General features: G+C 45.7%; 1 protein-coding gene across 1 annotated transcript; it reads right to left on the bottom strand.

Moving 5' to 3' along the window:
- Positions 1 to 7612: 7612 nt before the first annotated feature.
- Positions 7613 to 11420, bottom strand: LOC144612321 (putative G-protein coupled receptor 139). The gene is made up of 2 exons (XM_078431896.1): positions 11351 to 11420; positions 7613 to 8517 (listed from the first exon to the last, which is right to left on the bottom strand). The coding sequence occupies exons 1-2, from the start codon at positions 11418 to 11420 to the stop codon at positions 7613 to 7615; spliced, it is 975 nt and encodes a 324-aa protein (XP_078288022.1).
- Between the last annotated feature and the right edge of the window lie 152 nt (positions 11421 to 11572).

The following is an 11572-nucleotide window of genomic DNA, read 5'->3' as shown; positions in this document are numbered from 1 at the left end:
ATGATAAGTCCGATCCGGGGCGGGCGAACACGCTGCTGCCGCTGTTGTTGCACGTCGGGGCGGTCGTGGCTCCCGACATTGAAGCCCCCGCCCAGCAGAGAAATATCCCGCGGCCATCTTAGGCCGCGCCGGACGGTGAAATGTCCGCGCCCGAAGCCCCGCGATCCGGGGCGGGCGAACACGCTGCCGCTGCCGGAGCTCCCGATGTCGGAATCCACGCGGCCCGAACCTAAGGCGAGTCGCAGCCGCTCACGCAGCCTCCGAAGACGGCCGGCTCCGGTGATGGTAAGTCCGATCCACGGACTTGGATGGTAAGTCCGATGGAGGCCGCCAGCTCCAGGAGTTGGGCCGATGGTAGGCCGCAGCAGGAACGGAGACACGGCCCAGAAAACAAAGGTCGGGTCTCCGTTCTGAAGGGACACATATTTATAGTGTTACAGTTTCCCCCTCCCCCCCACATACACACATAGTACACAAACACAAAAACACCACATTACAACTACAATTAAGACCAAAAAAAACCAACAAAAACACAAAGACAAATGGACCGCAGGTGAGCGGCAGCTGCTAGGGCAGTGCCGCCATTTTGTAATGGCGTAGTCTAATCCAGAGGATTGAGATGCATGGGATTCACGGCGATTCGGTTGTATGAATTCAGAACTGGCTTGTTCGTAGAAGACAGACGGTTGTGGTGAAAGGAAGATATTCTGGCTGGAGGTCTGTGAGCAGTGGAGTTCCGCAGGGACCTCTTCTGTTTGTGTATAATGGTCTCGGCGCGAAATGTCACCTATTCCTTTCCCCCAGACATGCTGCCGAACCAGCTGAGTTACTCCAGCATTTTGTGTCTACATACAGACACACATATACACACATGCATGCATACGCACACATATACACTGACAACACCAAAACTGGAAGAGTTGCAGATAGTGAGAAAAGCTGTCAGAAGGTAGAGCAGGTAAAGATCAACTGCAGAAATGGGCGGAGAAATGGTAGATGGAATTCAATCCGAGCAAGTGTGAGGTGCTGCACTTTGGGAGGTTGAAAGTAAGGGGAGAGTGTGCAGATAATGGCAGGACCCTTAACAGCATTGATGTGTAGAGACATCTCGGAGTCCAAGTTCATAGCTTACTGAAGGGGGCAGTATACATAGATAGGGGCATTGAATATGTCATGAAGTCATGTTGCAGCTCCATAGGACATTGTTTATCATATCATATCATATCATACATATACAGCGCGGAAACAGGCCTTTTCGGCCCACCAAGTCCGCGCCGCTCAGCGATCCCCGCACATTAGCACTATCCTATACACACTAGGGACAATTTTTTACATTTACCCAGCCAAATAACCTACATACCTGTACGTCTTTGGAGTGTGGGAGGAAACCGAAGATAACCCATCGGAGAAAACCCACGCAGGTCACGGGGAGAACGTACAAACTCCTTACAGTGCAGCACCCGAGTATTGCATGCAGTTCTGATCACCCCATCACAGGAAAGATGTGGAGGCATTGCAGAGGGTGCAGATGTGCTTTACCAGAATGCTGCTTGCATTAGAGGGCTTCAACTACAAGGAGAAGGATAGATTTATATTGTTTTCTGTGGAACATCAAAGGTCGAGGGTGGACGACGAGGTTTAGAGCCAAGAGGTTGAGAACTAACCCCATTACACATTTGAATTCCAGGAAACAGGAATCAGTGCTGCTCATTTCCATTTACAAACACTGTAATTACATCAAAACAAATTTCACCAAAAGTACTAAAAAAACTCAAAATCAATAATCTAGAACACGAGCAATGTCTTTAAATCCCACAGAAATGCATTGTTGTCAAGAAAAGCAATGTTTAGAATTACTCTCCAACTGTTCCAATCTACCTCCCAAAGTACAAATTTCAAACTCCTAATATTAAAGTACATTCTTCACAATTTCCCCAAATGCCAATTTCTTTCTGAAATGTTGGCATCACAATATCCTGATTAGAGACACTAACAGTTTACCCTGGAATCCACATGGCCAGCGTGGGTGTCTCTTTGAAATCAATTCAAAAGAAAAGAAATAGGAAGAAGCAAAACAAACTTAAAATTACAGAGAAAACAAAACAAAACTGCACATTTACACATCTCCTTCGTTAAAACCTTTGCAAGTAACAAAAGAAAACAAATAATAAATAGTTAAAATCCACATCGAAAGCGTCTGACACATATTTGTTGCAGGGACACCTTCTTGCACAACCTCTTCAAGAGACACTACCTCTTAAGACACAAGGGAGAATGCTAACATCCATTCCTTCTCTCCAGAGATGCTGCCTGACCCACTGAGCACTCCAGCATTTTGTGTCTGCCTTCGATTTATACCAGCATCTGCAGTTTTATATCCTGCAAGCATCTTTTTCATAGAGGAACAGAATCATTTGGTTCCATTCTATTCCATCTGGACTAAATCATTCAATGTTCTCTTAGAACCATTCTGACAATCAAGTGTCAAGCTTTGCACTCACTTACTTCATACTGTTTCACAAATCAAAATTAGTTTAGTTTAGAAATATAGCGTGGAAACAGGCCCTTCAACTTACCGTTTCTGTACTGATCAGCAATCCCCGCACATTAACACTATCCCACAAACATTTGGGACAATTTTCATCTTACACCAAGCCAATTTACTTACAAACCTGTCCGTCTTTGGAATGTGGGAGGAACCCAACAATCTCGAAGAAAAACCATACAATCACGGGAAGAACATACAAACTCCGTACAGACAGCAACCTTAGTCAGGATCGAGCTAGCGTCTCTGGTGCTACAAGCCCTGTAAGGTAGCAACTCTACTTATGTGCCACTGTGCAAGTTAACTCGCAAGTTGCCACACTTCATACTCTGGAAGGTTGGATCGCATTGGTTCAAGGAGAGATAAGGGAATTGATATAACATTACCTTCCTGGAAGGTAAAAGAGGGTAATGATGGAAGGATGTTTTTCGGACAAGGCTTATGACCAATGGTATGCCTCAGGGTTCGGTGCTGGGCCCATTGTTCTTTGTCATCTCTATCAATGATTTGGATGAGAATGTATATGGTATGATTAGCAAGTTTGCAGATGACACTAAAGTGGGTGGTATTGTAGACAGTGAAGATTGTTTTCAAAGATTGCAGCGGGATCTTGACCAGTTGGGCAGGTGGGCTGAGGAATGGCCAATGGAACTTAATACAGAGAAATATGAGGTGTAATAATTTGGCAAGTCTAACATGTGTTGGATCTACACAATGAATGATAGGGCTCTGGGGAGTGTTTTAAAGATAAGGGATCCATGAGTGCAGGTGCATAGTTCCATGAAAGTGAACTCACAGGTGGATAGGGTGGTCAAGAAGGCTTTCAGCACAATGGTCTTCATCAGTCAGAGTATTATATAGAAGTTGGGAGGTTATGTTACAGTTGTATAAGACATTAGCGAGGCCATATTTAGAATATTGTGTAGAATATTGTGTTCACTTTTTGTCACCATCTTGTAAGAAAGATGTTCTCAAGCTTGAAAGGGTTCAGAGAAGATTTACGAGGATGTTGCCAAGACCCGAGGGCCTGCGCAATGGGGATGGGTTGAGCAGGCTAGGACTCTACAGTATTCCTTGGACCGCAGGAGAATGAGCCTTGCAGCCCTTCTTAAATAGATGCACATTTGCCACCCTCCAGTCTTTCTTATTTAATGACGCGTATATCTCAAGGGGATCCGCAATTACTTCTCAAGCTTCCCACAGCGTCCTCAGATATCTATATACTAAAATTCTTGTTTGTTTGTTTGTTCCTGAACTACAGCCAAAACAGTACATGACAGCGCGACAATTTTAGGCCCACCTTACCATCGTCCCTTTGGTGCTGATGGAAGAAGTTTCATTGAAATCGGTGTTATATTTTTGAAGTTATTCACATTTTAAAGTTTAAATCTATCTCCTAGGGTGAGAGGGGCGAGGGAGGGAGATGGGGGGAGAGGATAAGGGTGGTTGAGGGGGATGGAATGGGGGGGGAGGGGAGGAGTGGAGGAGGAGCACAGGAGAAGGGGAGGGAGAATGAGGGGGTGGTGGGAGGAGGGAGTGAGTGGGGGGAGGAGAGGGTGCTGCACGAATGCAGGAGAGGGTTGGGCCCAACGGGTCCACTTGGTCTAGTATCCTTATAAGGCTCAGGTGAATTGTTAGCCTTCATACGCATTAGGAGATTCAATACTGTAATATTGACTGCCTTCAAGACCTCCATCAACTGCTCCAAGTTCCCCAGTCTACATGTCTTTCTCCATGGTAAAAACAGAGGAGAAAACCCCATTGAGGACTCTGCCCATCCTCTGTGCCTCCCCACAGAGATGTCCACTTTGATTCCTGAGTGGCCCCATTGTCTTCTTGGTTACCCTTTTCTCTTTGGATTATCCCCAGCCTCCTTTTTTTGCATTCCTGATTTCCATCTTTTGCCTGCTCCCCAGTTACCGAAACCCAATCAGTGAAACTCCATCAGGTGGAAGGTTCAACAAAGAGGGGACATAGATACAGGGTAAGGGGATGGAGGTTTCGGGGGGATGTGAGAAATAACTTTTTCACCCAGAGGGTGGTTGGAGTCTGGAACTCACTGCCTGGGGTGGTGGTGGAGGCGGGAACACTCACAACGTTTAAGAGGCATTTGGATGGGCACTTGAAATGCTACAACATTCAGGGCTACGGTCCAAATGCGGGGAAATGGGATTCAAATTAGACTGTGTTTGGTAACGGACGGCGCGTACACGATGGGCCGAAGGGCCTCTTTCTGTGCTGTTGGACTCTATGACTCTATGACTCTATACATGTAATCCAGTTGCCTGCCCCATGCCTCCACCTTATTCTTGGCCGGAGCCTCAATTTCTCTCGTCATCCTAGCTTCCTTACCCTCACCGTCGTTGTCCTTCACTCTAACAGGAACAAGCATGCCCTGAAGTCCAGTCAGCACAGTATAACAAACATCCCACTTTCCGGACGCTCCTTCTGGATGTCCTCTTTAGCAAACAACCTGTTCCAAGCAACTCGAGTGAGTTTCTGTTAGTTTTGCCCCTTTTCAGAGTTTTAATTCGCAGGCCTGCCCTGTCTTTATCCATAAGCCTCGCAACCGTTGGATACTGGGCCTGGAGCACAGATCATTCTCAATAACGTTTCGATAGAGGATATAATTCAGGTTTCATAGTAATGTAGACAGGAATGTGAAAACATGGTATCTCCAGAGCGTAGAAAATCTACCAGTTCCTCGCTTTCGCTCACATACACGGAAACAAAGATTGATGTATTTCCCTGTGCAGAGTTTACCCCGCCTGGACAAAGATGTCACGATACTGGAGGGATATGTCGAGTATTCTGGTGCTGGGAGAAAGAGACAGCGGTTCCCGGAATGCGTGGCTGGCCGCTGAAATGTTGCGATGAGAAAAAGGATGGAATATATAAATTTTACTAATTCATGTCCATTTCATCGTTTTGCCAATAAAAAGTGCGAGAGAATTTAAACATCCCCATCTGTGCTGTTCCCCCCCCCCATTGTTTTATCAACAGGGAGTGGGCAGTTCCATCTGCGTTCATTCAACTGCAGGATGAAGTAGATCCAGAAAAAAAGTTCAGTCTGTTCCCTTCTTTGTTCTACCGTTGATGGGACGATCTAGTTGGCAGTCGGGCCCTTCGCGTCGGGGCGATCAAGTTCCTGCGTCGGGGGATCTCATCTCCCCGCGCCGGGCGATCGGATCCCAGATCGGGGCTCGACGAACCTCCTGCGACTTTGGAGCTTCCCGACGTCGGTCTCTACACGAGACTGCGAGCTTCTCGATGGTGAACTCCGCAGGCCGCGGTTGGAGCGTCGATCCCAGGCAAGGGATCGCAGGCTCCGATGGGAAGCGGTGGGGCTTAAAGTCAGTCTCGATCCATGGCAGCTCTATGATGTTGGGCCGCAGAGCGACCGGAGATACGATTGGGAAAACAGTCGCATCGCCGGAAACGTAAGAGATTGAGACAAAGTTTCCCCCTCCCCCCTCCCCCACCCCCCCCCACCCCCGCATAAAGCAACCAAAGAACATTAACGCAAAATTCTTAAAACGCACTAAAAATAACGTAAAAGCCGATGGAATATCTCTCCTTGGATCCTCTGCGATGTATTGATAAAATCTCTTGGGATTGTCCACAATACTGTCTGCTAGAGCTAGACTCCGATCTCCTTTTTTACTTTGCTCCTTAGTCCCTGAAACTCCTCCCAGGATCCAGTTGATCAACTTGATTAACTGGGTATTTTGAAGTACAAAGGCTTTCTACAATGGTTCGTCGTCATCCAGATGGTTGGAAACTAACTGAAAAATATTGAACGGATTTCGGTAACAGCGGACGCAACAACCTACCGATGCCGACTCCACTCGAGGGTCGCGCCGCCTCCCGGCTGACCGCGTCACCCCAGGCTCGCAACGACCCCTCGGCTGCCCTCGACATCCCAGGTCCGTACTACCTTCCCGGGTTCTCACGCCATCCCCGGCTGCCACCGCTTCCCGCGCCGCGGTGAAAAGGTGAAGTCGGCCAAGAAATCGGTGAACGGAAAAGGGGGAACGAAACTGAAATCAGCGAAACCCAAAGAGCAACTCAAAAGCTCATCTTGTAAAGGCCTGAAGCCAGTGGCTCTTTGAGACAAACAGGTCTCTCAGGAAAGAGCTGATCCCGACTCCGGCGTTGCGGGACCGACCTAAGTGCCAGGGTTAGATAATTTCCCTTACTGGGATTGTCAGCTCGCTGATAATCGCTGCACCCTCCACAGTGCCTGATATAAAATATTTTACGAAAACAAGGCTGCACGCGGACTGAGGATGTGTTCGGCTTCAGGCTCAGTTCAAGGCCATTCCTTCTCAGCGAGACGGTAACACTGACGAGAATACTTAGACAATTCTATAACCTTACTTGTTGACAGCAGACAATCGGTACCTCCGTGCCTGGACATCATTTATAGTCTTAAATATTAACCGTCCTCAGACTATAAACCGAAAATAACGTCAACTCAAAAAAAGGAATAGTTGAGAAAGGAAAATATGTTTTAAACCCAGTTAAAAACATCGATGACATATTTTCAAAGATATTTCTTCAATCCGGCGGTACGGTGGCGTAGCGGTAGAGCTGCTGCCTCGCAGCGCCAGAGACCTGGGTTCGATCCTGACTACGGGTGCTTGCCTGTGCAGAGTTTGCAAGTTACCCCCGTGACCTAAGTTGGTTTTCTTCGAGAACTTCGGTTTCATCCCACTCTCCAAAGACGTATATGTTTGTAGTTTAACTGGCGTTGTGTAAATGTAAAAGTGTTCACAGTGTATGTAGGATAGTGTAAGTGTGCGGGGATCGCTGGTCGGTGCGGTCTCGGTGGGCCGAAGGGCCTGTTTCCGCGCTGTATCTCCAAACTAAACTAAAACTGATCTAAAGGTCACAGAACAAACCAAGTCTCAACAGGTGTGATCAGCAATAGTAAATAATTATCCATTGAGAGTTGCGAGTGTTTCACGCGAGCCTGTTCCTGAAGTAAAATATACTTTCAATCCCACGAAAAGCGTCAAGGATTGCAAAATCGCATCTAAGGCTCCTTTCCGAATCATGTGCTTTCTATGGTTTTAATATTTTGAGAACGGCATTTAGTGGATATGTCACCGCGTTCTTCAGCTCCTCTCTGAACTGGGACTGCGTCAGGACATAAATACATGTATTGGTGCAGGAACTGAGAACTTGCAACATAAATGATATTTGCTCTATGATAAGGTTAGGATCAGAGTAAGAGGTATAAAGCTGAATGTTTGCAATCCTCCTGTAAACCATGTACACAAACTGTGTTATCCACAACAATATAAAACTGCCGGTTATACTGAAAAGTAAAACGATAGATTTGCTGCGTTTCTCCATCTCTGGGTCCTTGCCATTCTCTCCATTGCTGCAGCCCCGGAGCCCCCTGCGGACTCTACTGGCCACTAAAATACGTGCGGCCGTCAGAACATTGAACAACAAAATCAGGAAAATCGGGATGCATGGAGTTAAAATGCGGCCAGTTACCTCAAATGCCCCCCAAGCTGCGGAAGTATAGAACTCCCGCGTGACGACACAACGCCATGGGACACCATCAATAACCTCTCCTGGTCTGTAAATAAAGTACAAAGGGATGGAGACTAAACAGCTCATCACACTCACTGTCGCGATAACCACACCTGCCGTTCTCTCGGTGCAATATTTTGTTTTCAGCTTCTCACAACAAATGGCCACAAACCGATCAAAGGTGAAGACAACTGTCAGCCAGACAGAAACATGCGTGGCTGTCGAAAGTAAGACGATGGTGAGTCTGCACACGGGTGTAATGTACAGGAATGATCGCGGATAGTAACTCTGACCAACCCTCCTCAATAAAGGGTTAGAGATAACGACCAGGAGATCGGCCGCTGCCATTCCCACCAGGTAGCGAGTGATACATTTGGAGAGACCACACTTCCCTCGGGACAGGATCACAATCGCCACCAAGTTAACTGTAAAAGAGAGAAACAAAACAGAAAAGATACTGATCAGACCTGGAGGTGAAATATGAGATCCAGGGAATGTGGCATCCCGGGAATATTGATACGTTGGTCTTTGAAGGAGAGAGGTGATTTATGGGAGGGAACAGGTCGGGTGATTTAGTGGAGCGCAACGTTTTCATAAGGGCCACCGGTGAGAATTGGGAAAATCACTCACTGCGCAACGTTCTTCCTCTGCGTTCTCCGAAGGCCGACAAGGGCCCAGGGGCGTATGAATTTAATAAATCGTCTCAGAGTGGGAACACGCTGCTTCAAATCGGAATCTCTATTCAGATCATGAACGTTCAGAAAACGGGCTGCAGAAGACTCATTCCTCCCTTAAGTCAAAACAAGCATGAAAGGGCTTCCCTAAAATTCGGCCTGGTTTTAAGAAACATGTGATGTCCAGAGAGAATTATGGGGAAAAGAGGGAAAGAGAAAAAGAGGAAACTAGAGAGGATGCACTAAAACCGCGAGTGCTGGAAATCTGCAAATTATACATGAGAACTTTCAGATCTGGGTGCATATGTGGAATGGGAAACAGTTACTGCTTCAAGACCGGGGCAACCGATCGGAACCGACTGAGTGTTTCGGGCATGAACCGTAATTTTGGGATTGGGGCAGTCCTGAACAAGGAGCCCGGATGAACCAAGACATGAAAAAAAATCAAAAGTCAGTTGAAAGCCGTGCAGGAAAGGTCGGCATTCACCGGGATAGGTGAATCGTTTTCGTTACACTGAACTTGATACGTTCGATTACTATTATATCGGAAAAATTATCAATGCACTCTCGCTATTTGTTAAATTCAGCTGACGAACTATGAATGATATCACTCTATCGTCAACAATCGTTTCTATTGATCTTGCAAATGTATTTTATGCAGAGAATTAATTAAAAGATATTTTACCGAAGCCGATGAAAGTTCGGATAACGATATACACACCTGCGCAATGAATTCTCTCAATCTGGCAGCAGCTTTGGCGTGTACGTCAAGCGTCATCGTTTGATTTCCATAATTTTTAATTTTGTCTGCTTTGCCTCCCACTCTATTTCGTCGTTCTGTCCACTCTCCCACACTGTTGTTTTTAAACCCCGCTTCACTAGAATGACATTGGATTGCAACAGGTAACAATCCAAGTCAGTTACAAATATGTCCTTTTACCATGAATCCTCAGTGGTGTCGAGGAACAAATGCGAATGTCCACTAATTATTCTCAACCCGGGATTAGGGGATATTGTATGGACAACGGACTAATGTCTAATCACTTAATTACCTCACTGCCTATTGATAGCTGAATTAAACCTAAGCATTGCTGAATGAAGCCATTACACTTTCACTTTGAACATCTGCTTCCCTAAAACCTTCAATTATCACACAACACACATCTTAAAAGTGCATTAAATGGGCTAATATTGAACGTGTGAATCCTTTAACCCTGGATGTTTAGTGACCAACGGGAATTAATTTAACCAATCCTCTCCCGGTGTGGACTCGCAAACATTCAAATTGCGCCTCACCACGTCCTCATACATTTGGAAATAGGCTAATTATACACCCTCCACTACCTGTTCAAATCAAATTCATGGCAGGATATTTCCAGTGAAAACGGGTTTTTGCAATTGTCTTTTATTTATTTGATTCGACTGCATACCCTCTAACTATTCAATCATCGTAAGGCAGACCTATCTCTTTTTCTCTGTGCTCCTATCGTCTAAAGACGTACAAGTATGCCGGTTAATTGGCTTGGTGAATGTTAAAAATTGTCCCTAGTGGATATAAAATAGTGTTAAATTGCATTTGGAATATTTTGGAGGACCAAGAACCAAACACCAATGTGCGGGGATCGCTGGTCGGCGCGGATCCGGTCGGCCGAAAGGGCCTGTTTCCGCGCTGTATCTGTAAACTATCGTTATTCGTTGTAGTTCACTGATATATCCCCTCCGCACTTCAGCTCAGCCAAATAACTCTGGCCAGTCGGTCACTTCTCCTGACCTCCCTCCTCAAATATCCATCTACATCCTTCATGTCGTGCAATGACCAGAATGATACACACTCCATTCGACCGTTTTCATCAAAGGTATTCTATTAGGGCTGACGAAACTCATGCATCATTAAGCATTTTACCAATTGGCCTGCTACCATTGGGGTAGGGTGACACGTAATAGCAACTTGTCTCTGTTGCACACTACCATATTCTGATAGTTCCTGCATGTTCCTTCGGCCCAGTTCGATTAACTTGCAGATTTGTGCAATTGATTTCAAATGTCAACATTTCCATTTGTCCAATACGTTGTTAGTACATTTCCGTGTCATTCATTTCATATTATAAATCTGGCTATCAATTTCAACATTACCTGTATTTTTTTAATTTGCAGATATCGATATTAACCATATATATGTACTTTAAAGTATATGTACCGTACCAATTACCTTGAAGTTACTAAAGGATTATTAAATCCAAAATCATCTTTCTCGCTGAATCTGCGGGATATTACATTTTTGCGCTGTCGGCATTTGTTATCTGGTCGATGACTTGCTAAAACATAAACGGTATTTAATACCACCCGATTCTCTGATTCCTGATCAATGCAAATGTAAATTGTTTCAACACATTCATTGCATTTACCGAGCCCTCGACAGTACGGACAGTTTCGCCAAGCTACGATGTAGCGAGGTTAAATGAACCGGCCTCTGCTCATTCCGTTAAGATCGGACGACGGGTTGGGTAAAACTGACAGCGAATATAAAATAAAACCTACCAAGGCGCGGTTCACAAGGATCGATATTATTGCAATTGTGCCTCACCTGGAACGCCAATGGCCCCAATAACAGGATAATAAATCTCTCGGATCCTCAGAATTACCGGTTTCCCCATTTCTCTCAGCAGCAGTGATTCGTGCTGATTTGGACGCCACGGCTCTGTGAGGATCTCTGAGATGATGCATTGTCATGCATCCATATTTATACAGGAGACAGACTACAAAGGAACGGTTATAATCCTAATCATTGCTGTTGGTTACAGTTGAT

Source organism: Rhinoraja longicauda, chromosome 44 (genome assembly GCF_053455715.1).
Source record: "Rhinoraja longicauda isolate Sanriku21f chromosome 44, sRhiLon1.1, whole genome shotgun sequence".
Taxonomy (NCBI): Eukaryota; Metazoa; Chordata; class Chondrichthyes; order Rajiformes; family Arhynchobatidae; genus Rhinoraja; species Rhinoraja longicauda.
Note: the sequence above shows the minus strand (reverse complement) of the source record. Positions and strands in the feature narration are given on the sequence as shown.

Coding starts and splice junctions, on each gene's coding strand:
- LOC144612321 (XM_078431896.1), bottom strand. CDS start 11,420: ATGGGGAAACCGGTAATTCTGAGGATCCGAGAGATTTATTATCCTGTT. Junction 8,518..11,350: donor TGGGGCCATTGGCGTTCCAG/GTGAGGCACAAT, acceptor TCTCTTTTACAG/TTAACTTGGTGGCGATTGTG.